Source organism: Ornithorhynchus anatinus, chromosome 18, assembly GCF_004115215.2.
Source record: "Ornithorhynchus anatinus isolate Pmale09 chromosome 18, mOrnAna1.pri.v4, whole genome shotgun sequence".
NCBI classification, from domain to species: Eukaryota; Metazoa; Chordata; class Mammalia; order Monotremata; family Ornithorhynchidae; genus Ornithorhynchus; species Ornithorhynchus anatinus.
In genome coordinates, this window is record NC_041745.1 from 25654713 (window position 1) to 25680790 (window position 26078).

The window sequence follows — 26078 nt, forward strand, 5'->3', positions numbered from 1 at the left end:
GGTAGATACAGGGTCATCAGGTTATCCCACGTGGGGCTCACAGACCTCATCCCCATTTTACAGATGAGGTAACGGAGGCACTGAGAAGTTAGGTGACTTGCCCAGGGTCACACAGCAGACAAGTGGCGGAGGCGGGAATAGAACCCACGTCCTCTGGCTCCCAAGCCCATGTTCTTTCCACTAAGCCACGCTGCTTCTCTAGAGGGGGACAGAGATATTAATATAAATGATAAGAATACAGTAAATTATATATGATATGATTATATATTATATAACAAATTTACCAAGTGCTGTGGAGCTGAGGGGAGGGTGAATAAAGGGTGGAAATACAAGTGAAAGGGCGACACAGAGGAAGTGGGAGAGAAGGAAATGATGGCTCAGTCGGGGTGGCTTCTTGGAAGAGGCATGTTTTTAATAGGTTTTTGAAAGTGGGAGAGTCACTGTCTGTTGGGTAGGAAGGGGGAGGGGGTTCCAGGCCAGTAATAGGACGTGGGAGAGGGGTCAGTCATGAGACAGACGAGATTGAGGTACAGAGAGTAGTTTGGCATTACAGTGAGGGATTCACAAGCTTTATTCACCCCACCCTTAGCCCTACAGCATGCACTTACCTATCTGTAATTTATCTGTAGTAATATCTGTCTCCTCCTCTAGACTATGCTCGTTGTAGGCAGAGATTGTGTTTGTTTATTGTTATATTGTATTCTCCTAAGCACTTAGTACAGTGCTTTGCACACAGTGAGTGCTCAATAAATACGTCTGAATGAAAGAATGTGTCGAACAACTCTGTTCCACTGTATTCTCCCATGTGTTCAGTACATTGCTGTGCACACATTAAGCGCTTCATAAATACGACTGATTGTGTGCAAGGGACATGACTACCAACCCTGCTGAACTGCTCTCTCCCCAGCACTTAGTACGGTGCTCTGCACACAGCATGCGCTCAAATACAATTGATTGATGGAGTGAGGAGGGAAGTGTGCAGGTTGGGTTGGAGCAGAAAATCAGTGAGTAAGGTAGGAGGGGGGTACGGTGATCGAGTGCTTTAAAGCCAAGGGTACGGAATTTCTCTCGTAAGAAATTGGTTCAAAGGTGAGGAGCAAAGTATATTATATGCTATTTAATTACCTACTTGTGCGCTTCCTTACAAAATATGTTGGCTGTATATTTCACTCTTCCTATCTAGGAAGACCTGCAAGCAATAAATTGGGCTGCTCTGACTACGAAGGAAGATTGGAGTTTAAATGTCAGTTCTGGAAATGGAGCCCTGAGGTACCTTTAGCCAACTGCAAGGTGGAAGGTGAAAATGGGACCAGAGCAGACTGTGTGTTGGTGTGCACACAAATACAGACACAAAATATCGGAAGAAAAATAGAAACCTGAAAAATAAGGGTCAGGAAAACGAGATGGAACAGTACTCTCCCAAGCACTTGGCAACAGTAATCTGCACACAGTAAGCGAGGCATAAAGAACATTGATTGACTGATTATTCACATACCCGGTGAGTGAGCATCAGGAAAAACTTGCTATTTGAAAATGAGGGATGGGTCCATCATACGTCAACAAATCATCTTTCAAAAAGCTTGGATTGTAAAGAGTATTTTTGGGAAGCTGAAATCGTCTTCATTAATTTATTTCTCAGATTGCTATTTCTCCAAGCCTGAACGTCCACATCTTTTGCATATTAAGAGAATAAATGAGGGGCAGGGGAGGATAAAAGTACAGAGGCCCAGATTTTGAGACTGTTAGTAACCCAGTCAGGTTTTCTGAAAAGAAAGCCCTAGTTGATCTGAAGCATGGCTTATATTCTCAACATTACAATGTTTTCTTTAGTCCAGGAGTCTGGTGAATGGTCCTGGCTCTTCCCCTTGCATTCTCAACATTTAAAACATTTCCGTCAGTCCAGGCAACTGATGAATGAATAGTCCTGGCTCTCCCTCTTTGCTGAATTGTCTCGATGACTAGTATGAAGTGGTGTTCCTGGTCTCTCCTTCGGAACAACTCAGAACACCTTTCCTAGCCTTACCCCCGTAATTCCGTCAGACCCTGGGTTCTAGTCCCGGCTCTGCCACTTGTCTGCTGTGTGACCTTGGGCAAGTCACTTCACATCTTTGGGCCTCAGTTACCACATCTGTAAAATGGGGATTAAGGCTGGGAACCCCATTCGGGACAGGGATTAATTCTAACTTGATTGCCTTGTGTCTACACCAGTGCTTAGAACAGTGCCTGGCACAGAATAAGCACTTATAACAAATACCATTAAAACTATCCCCCCCCAAAAAAACCAAAATATTCCAACCAAAGAAAACCTGGCTGATTGAGCAATAAGAAAAATGCGAGAACACAGAGAGGTATTGGATAAGCCTCTTCTCCCTTGTGTTTCTTCCTCTTCTCAAGAACTCCTGGCTCATGGTTATTCACTGTGGAAGTGCACAGAGACATTTTAAAGTTCATTAGATAAATGCACCCAGCTACCGTGCTCTGCTTCCCAAACTTGCTTTTAATAAGATCAACATACTATACAAAAATCACTCCTCAGGAAAAAAAAAAACATTTTGTGAGAACAATTACGGCATCATCTCGGAAAGGACAATTAAATGAGAATTGTGAACAAACAGTCCCTCTACACCTTCGAAGACCACATTCCTCAGAAGGGAGGAAAGCAAGCAACTCCAGAGCCCTTGATAATAAATGTTTATACCGCCAATGCAAGGGAGATCAGCTTCTCTGCTATCATATTTTACTCACTAGGGAGCACTCAAGCTATGCAATAATACCTACAAAGTTTTCGAAGCCTATCTCCCCGCTTAGGAGATTCCACTTACATATCCATTAGTTCAGTGCTTCAAGGTTAGACTACAACTGTTAGTTTACTGACAAAGGACATGGCCTACTGAATGTTTCAGGGATATCTTCGTTGCTCCCTTTAGATGTCATATTCCTAAATGAGATTATGGAGGAAACCAGGAACTAAAACAATCTTTTCAAGAGTGTATTAAAGAGGGTCTCCCCTTAAATATACACTGAGGTCAATCAATTGTATTTATTGAGGGCTGCATGCGCAGCATCGTACTAAGCGCTTGGGAGAGTACAATGCAATATAACACATTCCCTGCCCACAACCAACTCGGTCAGAACTTGTGTTGTCACTGTGTGTTTTGGCTAGAACATGGCAGCAGAATTGGGGAAAGCTCCTTCAACACTGGCAACGCATTTTCAGGAGAGAAAGAGTACTCAAAAACCCAAATTTCTGCCAGGGCATTACCTCTGCTTTAGAGAATCGGGGGTTTAAAAGACTACAATAGAATGGGGGAGGTGGGGGCTAAGGGAGGTGGGGGCTAAGTAACACGTTTCTTTGACATTTAAACTATCCGAGCAATACGAGACACCTAAACGCACAGGAGATTCCGGCAAGTACTTAATGGAAGACTGCACACTGATTCATTACAAATCCACAACTGACGAAACATCTGTATCCGAAAAGGAGTCTGATGTAAACGCCGATTTCATTTTGCATTCACTCATAAACTGTTGAGGGTTCCCCTTCCCAGCCCAGACAAAACATGTTGTAAGCATATAATCAAGTAGTCTGCTCAGCATCAAGTTCATCATCCACCCTCTTGCCAGTTGCATGATTCCACCACCACCTCACAAATGTGAACGTACCTCGATGCCGCTTTGCCTGGCTAATTTTACGGCTGTGTTATAGTAGCCACAGCGCAGGAGGTGTTCCACCATCATGCGATCCATGCGCTTTTTCTTCCACATGTTCGCAGCCGCTGGCTGGTCGCTGCTGTGCTCTTTCAGGTGCTCGATCCTACGTTTGCACAGTTTGGCGCTCTCGTCTTCGGCCTGGATCGATTCGACGGCCTAAAAACGGAGAGCAGAGACGGTCTCATCAGGAATGTGGGGAGACTGGCAGATAACGTACACGACACGACCAAAACCGCAGTCAATTTTCCCAACGTCATTTCTCCCTGCTGCATAATTCCTCTGAGTCTGCATTTAGGGCAAATCTTTGAGAAGCAGATAAAGTGAGTTGGTCTAGGTGGAACAGGGGACTCACCTGCAGACGTACAAGCTAGAGGAAAAATTAGGTGCTTTATTGTTTTTAAAATCTATGTCAGCTCCTCTTGGGCAGAAAATTCATTCATTCAATCATATTTATTGAGCACTTACTGGGTGCAGAGCGCTGAACAAAGCGCTTGGGAGAGGACGCTATAACAATAAGCAGAAACATTCCCTGTCCACAACGAGATTACAGTCTCGAGGGGGCTTACAGCCTAGAGAATGTGCCTCGTGCTTCTGTTTAAGATCGGTGTATTGTTCCCAGGTGGAGCTCAACCAATTCTGCCACTATGATATCTATGCTTTCATACACACGTGACCACACTATCTTTCAAGTTAACACACTGCAAAGTCGTCTATGGAGTTCACAGTAGACAGTCTGAAGAGAACATCAATTTTACAGAATTGAAGAGATTGGGTGAGGCACCTGGCAGCTGCCTGCCTCTGAGTGTTTCCTTCCTGGCCTCCACCATTGGATTGCAAACTACTTAAGGCCCTGGGACAATATTTCAAATCCATTCTACTTGCCTCAAGCGCTTACAGCAGCTCTATATCCACAGTATTAGGACCAATTCCCTGCAAGACCTTCCCTGTTTAGCTACAACAGGGAAGCGGCGTGGTCTAGCGGAGAAAGCACTGGCCTGGGAGTCAGAAGGACCTGTGTTCTAATTCTGGCTCCGCCATTTACTGGTCTGCTGTGTGACCTTGGGTGAGTCACTTCACTTCTCTGGGCCTCATCTGGAAAATGGGGATTAAGATGGGGAGTCCTGTGTGGGACAGGGACTATGTCCAATCTGATTAGCTTGTCTATCCCAGTGCTTAATATGGTGCTTGGCACAAAGTAAGCGCTTAACAGATACCACAATCTTTATTAGTATTAACTAACTGGGTGAAGGTTGCACAGTCTCCTTAGCATTTAGACACCAAGTGTCAGGGTCCAACTTCAACCTTGCAACCATGAAAAGCTTTCCAGACTTAGTTACTCATTCAATTGTACTTATTGAGCATTTATTGTGTGCAAAGCACTGTACTAAGCACTTGGGTGAGTGTAATACAATAAACACATTCCCTGCCCACAGTGAGCTTACAATCTAGATTTAGTAGCTTAAACACAAAAGTTTCAAGTTTAAATGTGGTCACTTCGGGCCAAGTATGTTTTTTTAAAAATTATAATAGGAAGTGCTTACCACATGTGCTAAATGCTGGTATTCATACAGACTATCACACCGGTTACAGTCTCTGTCCCACATGAGACTACACCATCTGTTTTACCTCCATTTTACAGGTGAGGAAACTGAGCCTCAGAAAGGTTAAGTGTCTTTCCCTAAATCCCCACCTGTCCCTGCTCCCTGTTAGGACCTGCTAAATCTGTTTTTCTAAAGTTTAAAAAACATGCTTGCAACACGGCAAGATTCACTTTCATCCAGGGACCCTCGGAGAATGTTGCTCATCAGACAAATATACACAGCCCCCCCTCCTTAATCCCTCACAATGCTTCTACTTCAAGCAGCCTCCATAAAGCCCACTCCAGGAGACAGAAGGGCAAAAGAGAACGGGGTCTGAATGGATGTCTCTATTGGCCCCAATTCCTAATCCAGTGCCAGTTATGTAGTAAAGCCTTATTGAATATCATAAAAATAGAGAAATGTAACACTTGTGGTACTTGTTAAGCACTTACTATGTGCCAAGCCCTGTTTTAAGCACTGGGGTTTATCCGAGTTAGTCAGGTTGGGCACAGTCTCTGTCCCACTTGGGGCTTACAGTCTAAGAAGGAGGGAGAAGGATTTAATACCCATTTTACAGATAAGGTAACTGAGGCACAGGGAGTTTAAGTGACTTGCCCGGCTTGAGGAAGAGCCAAGACTAGAACCCAGGTCCTCACTCTTTCCACTAAGCCATTCTGCTTCGCTTCATGTAGAAGAAAAAGAGTAGAGACCGCATTTCGTGGGCTATTTCCATCCCCTAGCAGCCTAAGAAATTATCTCATGTTCTGTCAGTTCCACTACTCCATGCTGCTTCTCCTGAGTTAAGGTCAGACGTTATACGGTCAAGACAAGCACGTTAAGAAGTTAACACTGATTTGTGAAAACTGGAAATTTACAATCAGACAGTGGTATTTATTGAGCACCATGTGCACAGCTCCGTACTAAAAACTGGGGAGAGTACAATACAACATAGTTGGTAGACACGTTCCCCGCCCACAAGGAGCTCAGAGTGCAGAGGGGGAGAGGGACATGAAAATAGATTATGCATATATACAGAAGTGCGGTGTGTGGGCTGAACAGAGGGTGTTTAAAGCACACAGAGCCGAGTGCACCAGAGATGCCGAAGGAAGAGGGAATGGGGAAATAATGGCTTAGTCGGGGAAGGCTTCTTGGAGGAGATATGATTTTAATAAGGCTTTGAAGATGGGCTAGTGATGGTTTGTTGGCTACGAAATGGGAGGCAGGATGGGGGGAGGGGTCGGCGGTGAGATAGGTGAGATTGAGGTCCAGTGAGAGTAGGCTGGGGTGAGAGGAGTGAAGTGAGCACGCTGTGTTATAGTAGGAAATCACTGAGATAAGAAAGGAGGGGGCGAGCGGATTCCGTGCTTTAAAGTGGTCGGTAAGGGATTTCTGTTTGCTACGGAGGTAGAGAAGCAACAACTGGGGGTTCTTGAGGAGTGGGGAGATACGGACTGAACTGTTTTGTAGAAAGATGGTCCAGGCAGCAGAATGAAGTAAGAACTGGATTGGGGAGGAGACTGAGGCAGGGAGATCAGTGAGGAGGTTGATGCAGTAGTCGAGATGGGATATAATAATAATAATGATGGTATTTGTTAAGCGTTTACGATGTGCCAAACTCTGTACTAACCACCGGGGCAGATATGAGGATATCAGGCCTCACATGGAGTGCAGAGTCTAAGTCGGACTGCAAAAGAGTACTGAATCCCCATTTCGCTGATCAAGGGGCTGAGGCCCAGACAAGTGAAGTGACTTGCCCAAGGTCACCCAGCAGACAAGCTGCAGAGCTGGAATTAGGACCCAGGTCCTCTGACTCTTAGGTATGTGCTCTTTCCCCTAGGCCACGCTGTTTTTCATAGGTGTTTGGATCAGTGTAGTTGCACTTAGGATGGAGAGGAAAGGGCTAATACCAAGATTAAATACACTGTTACTCTAGGTTGCCAGGAACACATTCTTGAAGGATCCTGAGTTAAGGAAAACCCACATCACAATATATATGCCTTGACAGGTGCTATACCACAGGTATGCAACTATTTTCTTTAGGCATTGCATGGCACTCTATCCAGAAATACACACGTGATATCCCCCAACTGCATTTTATCTAAGAAGCACAGCGAAAACCTGCTTTCCGGACGAGCTGAGTCTAGCCTGCTTTATTCATGCTGGGTCGAGGGTCTCGTCAGCCATATTTCAAACTCAAGAGCTCCCACTAGACCAATTACCCCAGGTTTCTTAGCATTCAATCATCTTTCAATGGCAATAGAATGGAGAAAGATTTTACAATATCATTTAACCACATAATCATATACTACGCCTTCTTGTCACAGATGAGACAGCTGATTAGCCAGCAAACCAAACTTTGAGGCTTAGGCTAGCTACTCGTGTCTACATCTCTTTTACATTATGGGATTAGATACGGAAAAATATGCCCCCTTCCCGCAAACAGTAGGCAGTTTTCCGTTTTACCCCGAGTGCGTGAAATGAGAACCCAGAGGCACTTGAGTAGCAGCCACCTACATCTAAAATGTTAGATTAAAATTTATGTCTAGCCACAAAAAGTTCGCTCCCTTATTAAATAAACCGTTTCTCCCCTTCTGAGCAACACAACTCGAAGGAAATGGCAATATCTCTCCAGTGTAAATGCTGGAAGGTCTTCATCCAGGAATCGCAACTACTTTTCCATATGACCTTGGCTCCTAGCCATTAAATCCCCAACACCTGAGGAGTAAATTTCACAAATATCTCTGCTTTATGCTTCTCCAAAATCTCCTCCTGATGCCTAACACTTCGCTTGCCAGTTTTCCAGCCGCCTAGAATGTTAAATGGCATTCTGTTCCAGTGCCCGACGGTTCATAGTTATTCAAATGTCTTTAGCTATTGGAATCAAGCTCTCAATCCTTTGACTCTGTAACTGGTATTCTGCTAACAACCTGGAGGACGTCTGGGAATCTGTGGAGCAAGCTTTGAATCAAAAGAATCATGGCCCGCTATAGATTCTCCAGCCTCAAAATTTACAAGTGGTAGTAATTACCGTGGTGAAACAAGAGAAGCAAGCTTTTTGGATTAAAGGAAATGCCATATCAAACAAAACCCTGATCAATTGAGTCAATGCCGCTTTTAAGGAAATTAATATTCTCAGCTGGAAAAAGAAGAAAATGTTCTGTTGCCATATCGGTCCTTCGAGCCACACTTAGACACATGAACAGAAATATTGTGAGAGGATCATCTTCAATTCCAAAGGAAAACATACTTGATTATCCGAGAATTTTACAAGTTTTTTTTCCTAAACAATTACAATAAAACGCATGACTAAGGCTACATTACCATCATTCCCAATCTTCTTAATCCTAGTTCTCAAACTACTTTAAAAGGAATAGATTTGAGTTCAGTTTTTGTCCCAAAACAGTTTTCTAAGAACGACAAAACCACAGACGACTGCTGTGACTTGGAATTAATCAATGAATCATATTTATTGAGAGCTTACTGTGTGCAGAGCACCGTATGAAGCATTTGGAGAGTACAATATAACAGAGTTGATCGATGTGTTCCCTGCCCACAACAAAAAGCCGTATCTCATGGAATCGCACCTTCTCGGTCATTAAGTCACTGGAAAATAAAGGGTTAGAGTCCCTGGGTCTCAAAGTTAATCAAAATTTTTTTTTAAATTGATCAATTCCAAGGAAATTATAACAGTAATCATCATCATCATGGTATTTAAACGTGTCCTCTGGGCTAGGCACAGTACTAAGCACTGGGGTAGACACAAATAAATTGGGTTGGACACAGTCCCTGTCCCACATGGGGCTCGCTGTCTCAATCCCCAATTTAAAGATGAGGTATCTAAGGCCAAGAGAAGTGAAGTGACTTGCTCAAGTTCACATAGCAGACAAGTGGTCAGAAACCATGACCTCCTGACTGTCAGGCCCGTGCTCTATCCACTACAACATAGGCCTCAGTCATGAGACTGTAAAACTAAGAACGCTCAGGAAGGAAATGATTCTAGTGACAATGGTTCATGCAGAGCCGCTTGCAATCTCTCTCGTCCCGACCAGTTTTGTTCTTGCAGCAGAATGGAGTGTATTCCTATTTCCTCAGGAGACTTTAAAAACTACCTACTTGTAAAATTATTCCTCACCATGCAAACATCTGTTTATTCCTTACGCGAGAATAGTTTTGATGTTTTTCCGTTGAACTTTTTTCAACAATACCTGCTTATATGCATCATAAACTGACCAGAATTTTCCAGAAGCTAAGCAGTAGCCTTCATGTCTGCCCAACTTTCTATTACTCAAGAACAGGAAACTTGATTTGGATTACCTAGGTCCACCTTTCTTTCTCTTTCTATATATATTTAACCATTTTTAAACGGTGGTTTATTAAGCACTTATTATAATTATTATTATTGTTGTTTGTGTCATATGAAAGAAGCCATCCCACAAGCCTGGATCAAGCCTGGTTTAATCCTCTCCATCATCCACTGACTTTGCACATAGAGAAGCAGTGTGGCCTTAGTGGAAAGCGCACGGGTCTAAGAGTCGAAGGATCCGGATTCTACTTCCAGTTCTGTCACTTCTCTGCTGTGTGACCTTGGGCAAGTCAATTAACTTTTCTGTGCCTCAGTTACTTCATCTGTTAAATAGGGATTGAGACTGAGCATCCTACGTGGGACATGAATTGTGTCCAACCTGATTCTTGTGTATCAAGAACAGTGCTTGGCACATAGTAAGCGCTTAAAAAATACCATCATTATTATCTACTCCAATACTTAGTAAAGTGTCTGGCACATCGTAAATGCTTAACAAATACCACTGAGAACAAAAAAAGAAAAGAAAAAAGAAACAAAGAGAATGAAAAGGTAGAATGGGACTGATGACAGGAGGACATTTTTGCCTAGTGCTGCCAGAGTTAAAATAATGCTTCTTCCGATCAATCAATAGCTGGTATTTATTGAGGGCTTACTGTGGGCAGAGCAGATGTACTACGTGCTTTGGAGAGTATAATACAACAGAGTTGGCAGACACGTTCCCTGGCCACAACCAACGTATGGCCTAAAGAGGGAAATACAGACAATAGGGAAACAGGCACTAGTATAAATGAATCTCTGACATGCAATTTTAAAATATGTACACAGGTGCTGTGGGGTTGAGGGTGGGGTGAATATCAAATACCCAAAAGTCACAGATCCAGGAGAGGGAGCCAAGGAAAACAGGGCTTAATTGGGGAAGGCCTCTTGGAGGAAATGTGATCTTAACATGGCTTTGAAGGTGGGAGAGTGGTGGACTGGTGTATATGGAGGGGGAGGGAGCTTCGGACTTGGGGGAGGATGTGGACAAGGGATAGATGAGATAGATGAAATCGGGGCACAGTGAGTAAGTGGGTGCTAGAGGAGTGAAGTGTGTAGGCTGGGCTGTTCTAGGAGATCAGTGAGGAGCATATATATGTAGCAGATCTTTTCACGCACACAGGTTTTTATTTCTTCATCTCTTCGGAATCAGAATGGAAAAAAAAACCCAACAACCCACCACAAAATCCATTTTCTATGGAAAAAAATACGTGGACACCCAGTTATTCTACGTTCTGGTTAAATGTCAACTGCTAAAATGATTTTCTTAGGAAGAAGTGAAGATGGGTGAATTAAAAAAAAAAAAAGGAATTTCATACACTTCAGGCCACCTGAAACGATCAAGAGATTAGGAATATTAAGATAATAAAAATATAATTTACAGTAATTAATTTGAAACTCATATTCCTATTACCCCATTTAAAAGTCACCTAATTATGATCGATTAGTTTGATAACTAACTGGATAGATAATTCATATCTATTGTAGATATATATATATATATATATATATATATATATATATATGTATATATATGGGAACCATGTCCAACCTGATTATCTTGTATCAACCCCAGCACTTAGTAAGTGCCTGATACATAGGAAGCACTTAAACATCCTTTGGAAAAAAAAAAAAGAAATGATGAAGGCCAAGAAGGTGGAATGGGACTGATGACAAGAGGGCATAAATATAAAAAAAAAGATGAAAAGAGGCACCACAACCTGTGTTAAACTTGAGCTTGATTTCGGAACTCTTCCACATAATTAAAAAAAAAGATGAAAAGAGGCACCACAACCTGTGTTAAACTTGAGCTTGATTTCGGAACTCTTCCACATAATTCTTTCCTGAAGTTCATCTCAAATTTAAGGCAGGTAGATATGCCTCTTCATACAGCCTAGCATATTACATTTCTGAGATCCACTGGGGATGAGCTTATTCATTCCTCCATTCATTCAATTGTATTTATTGAGCTCTTACTGTGTGCAAAACACTGTACTAAGTGTTTGGAAGCGTACAATATAACAACAAATAGTCACATTCCTGCCCACAATGAGCTCACAGTCCAGAGGGAGAGATATTAATATAAATAGATAAATAAATTACAGTATAATACATATTATTCTGAAATCTTGCTCCAAAAACTGCACTTTAGGAAACTGATGCAACTAAGCTTTCCTTATTATTACAGGGTCCTAAAATGGTTCTTAGCAAACTAATTTTAGGAACAATTGCTTTCTCTACTAATACTATGTAATCTTAACATAAACCTAATACTTTTCTCAAGTAGTAAAGAAGGCCAGAGTCACGCTAACTTATTTAGCTGTTAGGTGCAGTGGATTTGGAAGAACATAGGAATGCAAACCACACCTCCTCCAAATTTTCCTATTTTTCCAAAGTGAAAACCCACATGCACGCTTCAAGCACATTTTCTTAATTCTCCCGCTCTCTGATTTTAGAAATCCACGACAGCGTTGACAGCTCCTCGTTACTGTACATGAATAAGCATGTCATTCACATTAGGAGACACCACGGATGGTAAAATTCAACTCGGGGTGAACACATCGCTGAAAAGGTCAATTTGGGACTCTCAAAGTCATGATTTCCCTCCCAGGATGGTACCTGGGGAGTTTCTAGTCCTCTACCAGTTTTGGCTATGGGAGGGAGTCAAAGGTCTACCCATTCCATTCCATTCTTGCTTGGGCAGTGGTTAGCGAATGGAAGGTCATCCACTACCAGTCCAAACTCACCCACCCTGGGCAGCAGCAGCATGGGAGAGAGTCGAGGGTGGAGACTCGAGTTGACTGTGTGGAAGAAGGCAGTGGTAAACCACTTCTGTATTTTTACCAAGAAAACTCTCTGGATCCACTACCAGAACGATTGCAGATGGAGGTGGGGCTTTCTGGGAGAGTTGTGTCCATGGAGTAGCTATGGGTCATGAGTGGCTATGGCTAAGACCCAGCAGGCGGGTCTATCTGCTTCATTCCCCCGTTAGCTCTCAGTTGAAAAGTTTTCAACTTTACTCCCCATAGGTTCCAGATGGCCTTAACGCAATGTGTCATTTGGCAGTTGTCGCCAGACATTTTTCTCATTGGGAAAGGATCTGTTGAAGTGACCAAGTTTAAATGTTTAAGCTTATGAGAGAAGGGGCTTCTGTTTCCTAGCTGATCACTTTTAACAATTCTTGTCAGTGTCCCGCTAAGTTCGGTATTCGTTTTACTTCAAATGACTGCTTCTGAAACAGCAGCTTATTGGTGAAGAGCGTCTCCTTGAGAGACATGAAGAGTCACTGACTTCTAGGTCCCACTTTCCATGAATTATAACAGGAGAACAGTGAAGTGAGTCTGTCAGTCGATCACACTTAAGTGCTTGGGAGAATACAAGATAACAGAGTCGGTAGACATGTTTCCTGCCCAAAAGATCTTAAGTCTAAAGGGGAAGACAGATATGAAATGACTAGACTGCAAGCCCATCAATGGGCAGGGATTGTCTCTGTCTGTTGCCGAACTGTACATTCCAAGCGCTTAGTACAGTGCTCCGCACATAGTAAGCACTCAATAAATATTATTGAATGAATGAATGAAAATAAATTACAGATACATATGTGCTGTGGGGCTGAGGGTGGGGTGAATATCAAGTGCTTTACAGGTACAAAGCCAAGTGCCAGGGTGATTGCAGAAAGGAGGATTGGAGAAAAGAGGGTTTAGTCGTGGGAAGGTCTCTTGGAGGAGATGTGATTTTAATATAATAATATGGCATTTGTTAAGCGCTTACTATGCGCCAAGTACAGCTCTAAGCGCTAGGGGAGATACAAGGTTATCAAGTTGCCCCAAGTGGGGCTCAAAGTCTTAAGCCCCATTTTACAGATGAAGTAACTGAGGCACAGAGAATTGAAGTGCCTTGCCCCAAGTCACACAGCTGACAAGTGGTGGAGGCGGCATTAGAACCCACGACCTCTGACTCCCAAGCCTGCGCTCTTTCCACTAAGCCACACTGCTTCTCTTTAATATGGTTTTGAAGAGGAGAAGAGCGATCACCTGTCGGATATTCATTCATTCATTCAATAGTATTTATTGAGCGCTTACTATGTGCACAGCACTGTACTAAGCGCTTGGGATGAACAAGTCGGCAACAGATAGAGACAGTCCCTGCCGTTTGACGGGCTTACAGTCTAATCGGGGGAGACGGACAGACAAGAACGATGGCACTAAACAGCGTCAAGGGGAAGAACATCTCGTAAAAACAATGGCAACTAAATAGAATCAAGGCGATGTACAATTCATTAACAAAATAAATAGGGTAACGAAAATATATACAGTTGAGCGGACGAGTACGGTGCTGTGGGGATGGGAAGGGAGAGGTGGAGGAGCAGAGGGAAAAGGGGAAAATGAGGCTTTAGCTGCGGAGAGGTAAAGGGGGGATGGCAGAGGGAGTAGAGGGGGAAGAGGAGCTCAGTCTGGGAAGGCCTCTTGGAGGAGGTGATTTTTAAGTAAGGTTTTGAAGAGGGAAAGAGAATCAGTTTGGCGGAGGTGAGGAGGGAGGGCGTTCCGGGACCGCGGGAGGACGTGACCCAGGGGTCGACGGCGGGATAGGCGAGACCGAGGGACGGCGAGGAGGTGGGCGGCAGAGGAGCGGAGCGTGCGGGGTGGGCGGTAGAAAGAGAGAAGGGAGGAGAGGTAGGAAGGGGCAAGGTGATGGAGAGGCTTGAAGCCTAGAGTGAGGAGTTTTTGTTTGGAGCGGAGGTCGATAGGCAACCACTGGAGTTGTTTAAGAAGGGGAGTGACATGCCCAGATCGTTTCTGCGGGAAGATGAGCCGGGCAGCGGAGTGAAGAATAGACCGGAGCGGGGCGAGAGAGGAGGAAGGGAGGTCAGAGAGAAGGCTGACACAGTAGTCTAGCCGGGATATAACGAGAGCCCGTAATAGTAAGGTAGCCGTTTGGGTGGAGAGGAAAGGGCGGATCTTGGCGATATTGTAGAGGTGAAACCGGCAGGTCTCGGTAACGGATAGGATGTGTGGGGTGAACGAGAGGGACGAGTCAAGGATGACACCGAGATTGCGGGCCTGCGGGACGGGAAGGATGGTCGTGCCATCCACGGTGACGGAGAAGTCTGGGAGAGGACCGGGTTTGGGAGGGAAGATGAGGAGCTCAGTCTTGCTCATGTTGAGTTTTAGGTGGCGGGCCGACATCCAGGTGGAGACGTCCCGGAGGCAGGAGGAGATGCGAGCCTGAAGGGAGGGGGAGAGGACAGGGGCGGAGATGTAGATCTGCGTGTCATCTGCGTAGAGATGGTAGTCAAAGCCGTGAGAGCGGATGAGTTCACCGAGGGAGTGAGTGTAAATGGAGAACAGAAGAGGGCCAAGAACTGACCCTTGAGGAACTCCAACAGTTAAAGGATGGGAGGGGGAGGAGGCTCCAGGGTAGGAGACCGAGAATGATCGGCCAGAGAGGTAAGAGGAGAACCAGGAGAGAACAGAGTCCTCTCTGAAGCGGGAGGGTTTTCTAGACCACAGGCAGGACTTGGGGGAGAGTTCAATAGTGAGATAGACTTGACTGAGGTATAATGAGTAGGTTGGTATTAGAGGAGGGAAATCTGCAGGGTTGAACTAGGAAATCAGTGAGGATAGGTCTGTGAGCTCGTTGTGGGTGAGGAATGTGTCTGATGTTATGTGTACTCTCTCAAGTGCTTAGTACAGTGCTTTGCACACAGTATGCGCTCAATAAATGTGATTAATAATAGGAGGGGAGAAGGTGATTGAGGACTTTATAGCCTATAATAAAGAGCTTCTGTCTGGTGCAGAGGTGGATGGGCAACCACTGGAATTTTTTGAGGGAAGGGGAGACATGTTCTGAATTTTTCTGTAGAAAAATGATCCGGGCAGCAGAGTGAAGAATGGACTGGAGTGGGTAGAGACAGGAGGCAGGGAGGTCAGTGAGGAGGCTGAAGCAGTAATCACGGTGGGATAGGATAAGTGCTTGGATTAACATGGTAGTGGTTTGAATGGACAGGGTTTAGGTGGGAAGATAAGGAGCTCTGTTTTGGACATATTAAGTTTGAGGTTTTGGTGGGCCAGTCAAGTAGAGATTCCCAAAAAGCAGGAGGACATGCAAAGCTACAGAGAAGGAGAGAGATCAGAGAGATTAGGGAATCATCTGCCTAGAGACGGTATTTGAAGTCATGGGACAGAATGAGTTCCCCAAGGGAGTGGGTGAAGATGCAGAATAGAAAGAGACTCAGAACTGAACCTTGAGGGACCCCCACAGCTAGGGGGTGGGAGGCAGAAGAGGAGCCCATGAAAGAGACTGAGAAGGAGCAGCCAGAGAGATAGGAAGAGAATCAGCAGAGGACAGTGTCAGCGAAGCCAAGGATAGGCTATGTTTCCAGAAGGGGGTGATATGTGGTGTCCAAGGCAGCCGGGGGGTCCAAGAGGATTAGATGGAGTAGAGATGTAGCAAGGAGATCGTTGGGAACCTGTGAGAGGGCCATTTCCAGGGAGTGAAGGGAGTGGAGGGTGTCCACTTCATAGAGCGATTACATTACTTGTTTTTCTTGGTTGTACCAAACTCTGTTAGGTCTCCTCAGGAAATTGGGTTTTTATACACATTAGGAAAATCTATTAGCCCCGTAATTAGCTTTCATCTACTAAACCTGGGAATTCTCGAAGAGCTCATTAAAGCAAAGCTGTAGTTCTAAAAAATATTTTTCCATTCCGTACCCTCACAATCAGATATGCAAAGAAATTAAGGGCATTTCACAGAAGTCTTTCAGGCAGAGAGTTTTCTAGTATGTAATAATCAGAAATGGAGGAAATTTAGTTTAACAACCAATTTAAGAGAGAAAAGAAGAGAAAAATATTTTTAGAAATCATTTGGGGAGCTGGCAAAAGCATTGCTCAGATGATTAAGGATCTCCTTTTACATTAAAATATTGCATCCGATTTACCGTGACGTTTAAGGCATAAGGCAGAGTTGGGCTCACAGGCGTGGGCAAAATGCAAATATCAAGTTGACGTCTACACCTGAAGGAGATACAACTGACTGGGAAATTCAACCACAGGAAGGGGAATCAGTTAAAAACAAAAAATCAATCCTATCTACTGAGCGCTTACTATTTGCAGAGCATTGTACTGTATTCAGGGAGAGTACAACAGAATTAGCAGACACATTCCCTGCCCAAACGTGCTTATGGTTTGGATGGGGGAGATGGACGTTATTTGTAAGTAGCAGAATGATCTGCCAGCACTGCCTGGCAACGATGCACTCGTGGCGTGCCTAGAGCTCAATCCTCAGAGACAAGAGCTGCCTACCCCGGGGATAGGGCCAATCAAGGCAGGGTTAAGCCCTGAATCACTCATCTGGAAACACTTGCGATGACCCTCATTCTGAAAGTCCTTAGAGTAGCAGTGGGGAGGGGAATAGAGAAACGAGAGAGGAGCGGGAGAGGAGAAGGAGAGGAAGAGAGGAGAGAAAGAGAGCAGAAGAGAGGAGGAGAGGATAGGAGAGGGAGAGGAGAGAAAAGAAGAGAGACGAAAGAGAGGAGAGGAGAGAGAAGAGAGAAGGGGGAGAAAAAAGAGAGGAGAAAGGAGAGGAGAGAAGAGGAGAAGAGTAGAGAGGGAAGGGAGGAGAAGGAAGGTGTTGGAAGGGGAAGGGTGAAGTCTTTCTTTTTAGTCCCGCCCCAGCCTGTCCTTCTCCCAGAAATCCTTCCCGTCCTCCTTCCTTTCAGCACAGGTGCTGGAGGAGGCACTGCCCCTGTTATGGACAACATGACCCCCTTTCCCTCTGCTCCTCCCCCTCTCCCTTCCCCTCCTCTCAGCACTGTACTCGTCCGCTCAACTGTATATATTTTCATTACCCTATTTATTTTGTTAATGAGATGTACATCACCCTGATTCTCTTTCCTATTGTTTTAATGAGATGTTCATCCCCTTCATTCTATTTATTGCTGTTGTTTTTGTCTGTCTCCCCCGATTAGACTGTAAGCCCGTCAAAGGGCAGGGACCGTCTCTATCTGTTACCGATTTATACATTCCAAGCACTTAGCACCGTGCTCTGCACATAGTAAGCCTCAATAAATACTACTGAATGAATGAATGCCAGCTGCCTGGCACAAGCAGGTACCTGGACCTGCGTGCACAACACTTTATCACTCGGTCCCATCCTCTTGTTAATAGCTTATTTCGTGCCAGGCACCATACTAAGCGCTAGGGTGGATCCCGGCAGATCTGGTTGGACACAGTCCCTGACTCACATGGGCTCATAGTCTTCATCCTTATTTTACAGAGGGAACTGAGGCATAGAGAAGTGAACAGACATGGCCAAGGTCACACAGCAGACAAGTGGGGGAGCCGGGATTAGAACCCCAATCCTCTGATTCCCAGGCCATGAGTACACACTGAGACGTCGATTTAAGTCCTGGCCCAAACTCGGATGAGGATGGCTTCCCAAGAGGCAGGGCTTGGGAGCAGGAGATATTGGAGGCTCCCACTTTACCTGTGGGCATCATGGCCCAGAATCAGAGAAGCCAGGAAGGGGAAGATAGTTGTGGGGTGGAACAGAAGTACCTCGTGCTAGACTGAAGGTAGAAACGGGTTCCAAGGAAGAGTGAAGTTAAAACAGGCAGGATAGGGATGGGAAAAAAAATTCTCAGGGCTGAAGGGAAAGGGAAGGAGGAAAGTAAGGATCTGCTCCTCTAACACCCTTGGGAGAAAGGCTCCAATGCCAGGTGGAAAAACCTGGGTTTTGCCAACAAAATCAATCAATCCAGGGTATTTATTGAGTGTTTGGTGCAGAGCAGAGATCAATAGAGTTGTAGACATGATTCCTGTCCTCTAGGATCTTACAGGCCTGCCTAAAATTAATTTAATCATAAAGTCATCAAAATGTAACATGCCAAATACACCATGGAACACTGTGCTTCCTTCCATCTCTGTCATCTTGTTTCCAGCTAGGGCCGTCAAACCTCATTTAGACTCAGGTTAAAAAAAAAAAAAAAAAAAAAAAGGATATTTGTTAAGCACTTACTATGTCCCAACCACTGGTCTAAACGCTGGGGTAGATACGAGGTAATTGGGTTGTCCCATGTGGGGCTCACAGTCTTAATCCCCATTTTACAGATGAGGTAACCGAGGCGCAGAGAAGTGGCTTGCCCAAAGTCACACAGAAGACAAGTGACGGAGCCGGCATTGGAACCCATGACCTTCTGACCGCCAGGACCGTGCTCTATCCACTATGCCATGCCACTTCCCCGATCAGAATTAGCCTGAAATGCAAGGCTTCAATTACCCGTAAGTGTGGTTGGCATTATGGAGGAGCTGCAGAATTCTAACTTAACAACCCAAAAAAAACAATGGCTGCACATTCTTCTCCGCATCAGACCAAACTTCTAGACCACTGACTTTATGACACCTATTCATCTCTCTCCCTTCCACTTGTCCACCCTCTTCCTCCATTACACCCCAACTCTCACTCTAGCTTCTTCTCTAACTACCCTACTCATTTTGTTCCAATTTCATCTCTCCCATTGCCTACCTCTTGCTCATACCCTTCACCCTGTCCGGAACACCCTCCCCCTTCACCTCCTGCAGATGACCATTTTTCCTCTCTTCCAAGTCCTTCTGAAATCAGATCCTGTCCAGGAGGCCTTCCCCAATTATCTACCCACCTTATATCACCTTAAAAAGCCACTTCCATATCTGTGTCACTTAAGCACTAATGTACTTACAACTTCCCCTAGCATTTAAGTACCCGTCATCATTGGAGGTAGTCATTGAGTGCTTACTGCTTGGAGAGCACTGTACTAAGCACCTGGGAGAGTACAATACAATGGAGTTGGTAGATACATTCCCTGCTCACCGCATGGGAAGCAGCACAGCCTAATGGAAAGAACACAGGACTGGGAGCCAGAGTAACTGGGAGCTAATCCCGGCTCTGCCACTTGTCTGCTCTGTGACCTTGAGAAAGTCACTTGGTTTCTCTGTGCCTCAGTTACCTCATCTGTAAATGGGGATTAATAATAATAATAATAATAATGTTGGTATTTGTTAAGCGCTTACTATGTGCCGAGCACTGTTCTAAGCGCTGGGGTAGACATAGGGGAATGAGGTTGTCCCACGTGGGGCTCACAGTCTTAATCCCCATTTTACAGATGAGGGAACTGAGGCACAGAGAAGTTAAGTGACTTGCCCACAGTCACAAAGCCGACAAATGGCAGAGCTGGGATTCAAACTCATGAGCCCTGACTCCAAAGCCCATGCTCTTTCCACTGAGCCACGCTGCTTCTCAATAAGACTGTGAGCCCCACCTGGGTAGGGATTGTGTCCAACCTGATTAGCTTATATCTACCCCAGACCTTATACAGCGTCGGGAGTGTAATGAGCACTGAACAAATGCCATTTAAAAAAATGTACTGGGTTCAGGCGCACCGGGCTAGACACAGAGTTACAACAAGATCACTTTTCCTTTACTCTTTTATTCATTCATTCTAGAGAAGCAGCGCGGCTTAGTGGAAAGAGCCCGGGCTTGGGAGTCAGAGGGTGTGGGTTCTATTCCCACCTCCACCACTTGTCTGCTGTGTGACCTTGCTGTGTCACTTAACTTCTCTATGCCTCAGTTACCTCATCTGTAAAATGGGGATTAAGACTGTGAGCCCCAACTAGGAGAACCTGAATACCTTGTATCTATTCCAGTGCTTAGAACAGTGCTTGGCACATAGTAAGTGTTAATAAAATAATTATTATTAATCATATTTATTGAGCACTTACTGTGTGCAGAGCACTGTAGTAAGCGCTTTATGTGGGATTCTTTAAGAATGCAGTCCCCACATTCAAGAGAACTGGGTTCTATGTACCGCAATAGGTCCCTGTGGGCAGGGACTCGCCCAAGTACTAAGAACAGCCTTCAATAAACACCACTGATGATGAGCTGGTACCAAGTTGACTGTTGATATGGTGGCATTCATCAGAACGGTCACACGTGATGCCTCCCATTTTAGGTGGATTAATGGAAATAATAGTGATTTGCACTTCGGGGGGAAAAGAAAAGGGCTGGGAACAGGAGAAAAGAAATCCTAAATGCCAGTGCTTTCTGCGTAGAAACTGCTACACTTGAAAATGGCACAATGGCACTCACCTTTCTCTTCAGCACACTGAGCTTTTCAACAACTCCATCTAGGAGACTAACAACCGAATCAACGGCAGGACAACTGCTCAGGGTTTTCTCCAGTTCAGCCACCACCATCGTCACGTGACTCGTTTCTCGATCGATGTTTTTCTGTGCGGCTCGAAATCGTTTATTCAGCGTTTCGTATGGGACCTAAGATATGAAAATAAATATTGGATTGAAGAACGCATTCCACATCTCAACCTGTGATTGAAATTAGCAGCCATCACATGTTGGTGCAGGTGAATCCTCTGTCTTTACTCAACAAACCGGACATCTCGTCAAAATTTCCATACAGATATCACATTTTTCTGGGAAAACAAAGAGTGCTTTCCTCTCTTCCAACAGGTCCTCGTGGATTAAATGGAAAACATAGGACAGTGAATGTTCGGCATTCGAAATTAAGTTAAACTTAATGCAGTTGAATTTAATGCAGTTTGACCCTAGACCAGTTGAAATCGAAATTCAAAAGGCATAAGGACTTGGAATTACCATTTTAAAATGCACTGAAGATAAAACAGATTTAACACGGGCAACTGTGCCAAGAGTTCCAGAGAGTTTTAACAAAAAAAGCAATGAACAATGAATCCAATGACTCTGTATTTAGCCCACTCTCTCCCAACTAAAGCCACCACGTTTTAAATAATAATAAGAATGATAATAATAATGGTATTTGTTAAGCACTTACTATGTGCCAGGCACTGTACTAAGCGCTGGGGTGGATACAACTAATCAGGTTGGACATAGTCCCTGTCTCACATGGGGCTCACAGTCTCAATTCCCATTTTTCAGATGAGGTAATTGAGGCCCAGAGAAGTGAAGTGACCTACCCCAGGCCACATGGCAGAACAGTGGCAAAGCCGGGACTAGAAACCAGGTCCTTCTGAACGCCAGGCCCGTGTCTATCCACTACACCTTGCCATTTAACAAACTGGGAATAAACCATCAGAGCATTCACACGTGGTATCTAGCTAGTGATCTTCTTTTGACGAGCTACAGATATTTCCTCATGACACGATACTGGTCCCAAGAGAAAGGCAGGTAACAAGTTATTTCCATTTTGCGGAGAGGGAAAGAGAAAAAGATGGATTTCCTTATTTACCCAAGGTTGCCTTAAGAAGCCAGTCAGGGACACAAACAGAACTGACATCTTTAATCTTATGTCACCATTTCAGCAGAGTTTAAACTGCTAGGATGACATAGGGGAGCTATTCCTCAATGTTCTTAAAAACTCAGTAACCATCACGGAAAAGATTATCTATGAATCAATAACGTAGAACCTGAATTTAAGAACTAAACATTAAAATTTTGAGGACAAAATTCAGGTACATTACCATTTCCTGTGGGGGATGGAAAAAAATGTACTGTACTGAGGGAACCTTAAATCTAAGGTTCAAAGTCTTAGATAATTCTATCATTGTTTTGGGGCAAATATTTTAACCAAGAATGTAACAAATGTAGACCAAAAACCACATGTCACTTCAGTCAATATTCACAGACTTCTTCATTAAGGAATGGATTTTTCTATCACTACACTATAAAATGCACTGCAGTTCACTTCAATACCTGTCCACAGGTCCTAGCTCTAGGCTAAACAACAGGTCCTCTAAATTTTACTTCTTGTGGAATACAAACAATTCTTTCTATAAAAGTTGGCAGAGATACTGATTCCCTATTGAAAACTCTTTCTAGACTGAGAACAACAAAAACACTCCAAATGAGTATAGGTTAGAGATTGCAACTCTAACATTTTCCAACATAATCAATGGTACTTACTGAGTGCTTACTGCGTTCAGAACACTATATTAAAGCCCCTGGGTGGGTATAATACGAGTTGGTACGTACATAGTGCCTGGTTCATAGTAAGCGCTTAACAATACCATATTACTATTATTATTGGTAGAGGGAGAGCCAGATGATATAAATTATGGCTACGTACCTAAGTGCTTTGGGACTGAGGGAAGGGGGAATGTCAAGGGCTCAAAGGGGGGTAAATCCAAGTGCCAAAGGGAATAGGGGAAATGAGGGGTTAGTTGAGGAAGGTCTCTTGGAAGAGATGTGATTTTAATAAGGCTTTGGGGTGGGGAGAGTATTGGTTTATCATAATATGGAGGAGGTGGGAGTTCCAAGTCAGAGGGTGGACATGGGTAAAGTGTTGGTGGCAACATAAATGAGCTTGAGATACACTGAATAGGCTGGCATGGGAGGACTGAAGCTTGCGCACTGGGTTGTAGCAGCAAGTTGGCGACGAAAGGTAGAAGGGGATGAGCTGATTGATCAATCAAATAAATCAGCGGTACTTATTAAGTGCTTATGGTGAGTAGAGGACAGTACTAAGCGCTAGGGAGAATCCAATATAACAGAGTAGGTAGACGTGTTCCCGGCCCACAACAAGCTTACAGTCTAGAGGGGGAGACAGACGTTGACATAAATATGTGAAATAAATTCATTCATTCAATAGTATTTATTGAGTGCTTACTATGTGCAGAGTACTGTACTAAGCGCTTGGAATGTGCAAATTGGCAAGAGACAGTCCCTGCCGATTGACGGGCTTACAGTCTAATCGGGGGAGACAGACGTACAGCAGCATGGCCTAGTGGATAGAGCAGGGATCGGAGAGTCAGAAGGACCTGGGTACTAATCTTGGGTCCACCGCGGGGACTGCTCTGTGACCTTGGGCAAGTCACTTAACTTTTCTGTGCTTCATCTACCTCAACTGCAAAATGGAAATAAGCAGCTTCTGTGAGCCCTATGTGGGACACAGACTTTCTAACCTGATCAGCTTGTATCTACGCCAGGTGATTGAGTGCTTTAAAGCCTACAATTAGGAATTTCTGTTTGTTGCAGAGGGGGATCGGCAAGCCCTAGATTCTTGAGGAGTGGGGAAACACGGAACGGAAGGCTTTGTAGGACAGTGATCCAGGCAGCAGAGCTTAGGATGGACTAGCGTGGGGAGAGATAGGAGGCAGGGAGGTCAGGACGGAGGCTGCTGCAGTAATCAAGGTGCAATAATCAAGGAGGGATGGGATAAGTGCTTGGATTAACGTGGTAGAATTTTAGATGGAGAAGAAAGGGCAGATTTTAGGAAGGTGTGAAGGTTGAACTGACAGGATTTGGTGACAGATCGAGTATGTGGACTGAATGACGGAGATGAGAGTCGGAAAGGGAATGTATCTGTTTATTGTTATATTGTACTCTCCCAAGCGCTCAGTACAGTTCTCTGCAAACATCTAACGCTCAATAAATACCAATAACTGACAGATGGCAAGGAGTTTCTGTTTGACATGGAGGTGGAAGGGCGACCACTGGAGGTTCTTGAAGAGTGGGGAGATGTCGACTGACCTTTTTTTTAAAGAAAAACGATCTGGGCAGTGGAATGAAGTATGTGGGGAAAGACAGGAAGCAGGAAGGTCAGCAAGGAGGCTGATGCAGTCGTCAAGGTGGGCTACGGTAAGTGGATCGGTATGGTAGCAGTTTGGGTGGAGAGGAGAGGGCAGATTTTTGGCCATGTTGTGAAAGTAGAACTGACAGGGTTTGGTGACAGACCGAAAACGTGGGTTGAATGAGAGATAAGTCAAGGATAACGCCAGGGTTATGGTGTCATCTACAGGGATGAGAAAGTCAGGGGACGGATAGGGTTCAGGTGGGAAGACGAGAAGTTCTGTTCTGGACATATTTGCTTGTGGTATCGATGGGACATCCAGGTAGAGCTATCCTGAAGGCAGGAGGAAATGTGAGACTGCAGAGGAGGAGGGAGATCAGGGCTGGAGAGTTTCCCATTCCTCTCTGCATCGAACAGAAACTCCTCACCACTGGCTTTAAAACACAAAATCGGATCTCTCCCCTATTTATCCTCTCTCTTCCCCAACTACACCCCTCTTCACGATCTTTGTTCTCTCAAACTCATCTACTCACAATTTCTCAACGCTTAGTATCCCACTGCCGATTTCTTGCTCACGCCCTTCCTCCTGCTTGCAACTCCTTCTCATTTCCTATCCTAAAACTCAACATGAGCAAGACTGAGCTCCTCATCTTCCCTCCCAAACCCGGTCCTCTCCCAGACTTCTCTATCACCGTCGATGGCACGACCGTCCTTCCTGTCTCTCGGGCCCGCGATCTGGGTGTCATCCTTGACTCCTCTCTCTCGTTCACCCCACGCATCCTATCCGTTACCGAGACCTGCCGGTTTCACCTCTACGATATCGCCAAGATCCGGCCTTTCCTCTCCACCCAGACGGCTACTTTACTGTTACGGGCTCTCATTATATCCCGGCTAGACTACTGTGTCAGCCTTCTCTCTGACCTCCCTTCCTCCTCTCTCGCCCCGCTCCGGTCTATTCTTCACTCCGCTGCCCGGCTCATCTTCCCGCAGAAACGATCTGGGCCTGTCACTCCCCTTCTTAAACAACTCCAGCGGTTGCCTATCGACCTCCGCTCCAAACAAAAACTCCTCACTCTAGGCTTCGAGGCTCTCCGTCACCTCGCCCCTTCCTACCTCTCCTCCCTTCTCTCTTTCTACCGCCCACCCCGCACGCTCCGCTCCTCCGCCGCCCGCCTCCATGCCGTCCCTCGGTCTCGCCCATCCTGCCGTCGACCCCCGGGCCGCGTCCTCCCGCGGTCCCGGAACGCCCTCCCTCCTCACCTCCGCCAAACTGATTCTCTTTCCCTCTTCGAAACCCTACTTAAAACTCACCTCCTCCGAGAGGCCTTCCCAGACTGAGCTCCTCTTCTCCCTCTGCCACCCCCCCCTTTACCTCTCCGCAGCTAAACCCTCTTTTTCCCCTTTTCCCTCTGCTCCTCCACCTCTCCCTTCCCATACCCACAGCAGCGTACTCGTCCGCTCAACTGTATATATTTTCATTGCCCTATTTATTTTGTTAATGAATTGTACATCGCCTCGATTCTATTTAGTCGCCATCGGTTTTTACGAGATGTTCTTCCCCTCGACTCTATTTATTGCCATCGTTCTCGTCTGCCCATCTCCCCCGATCAGACCGTAAGCCCGTCAAACGGCAGGGACCGTCTCTATCTGTTGCCGACTTGTTCATCCCAAGCGCTTAGTACAGTGCTCTGCACATAGTAAGCACTCAATAAATACTATTGAATGAATGAATGAATGAATATCCAAGAGATTACAGCCTCTCCTCAAGCGCAATACCCCTCTGAAATCCCATCTCCAGGAGGTAGTTTCTCATCTCCCTAGGATATGCCCTCAAATTCTTCAGCAATTGTGCATCACCTAAGCATTTGGGCACTCACATCCCCCTTCTCCCACCCCCATAACACTTATCTAC

General features: G+C 45.0%; 1 protein-coding gene across 3 annotated transcripts in view; it reads right to left on the reverse strand.

Annotated features, from left to right (window-relative positions):
* The window catches only part of MAEA (macrophage erythroblast attacher, E3 ubiquitin ligase), a 140794-nt gene that overhangs the window by 93244 nt on the left and 21472 nt on the right, over positions 1 to 26078 (reverse strand). For all 3 annotated transcript variants that reach the window (XM_029083396.1, XM_029083394.1, XM_029083397.2), the window contains exons 2-3: positions 20755 to 20937; positions 3664 to 3867 (exon numbers count right to left, since the gene is read on the reverse strand). In XM_029083396.1, the coding sequence (XP_028939229.1) occupies positions 3664 to 3867; positions 20755 to 20937 (387 nt within the window). The remainder of the gene's footprint in view (positions 1 to 3663; positions 3868 to 20754; positions 20938 to 26078) is intronic.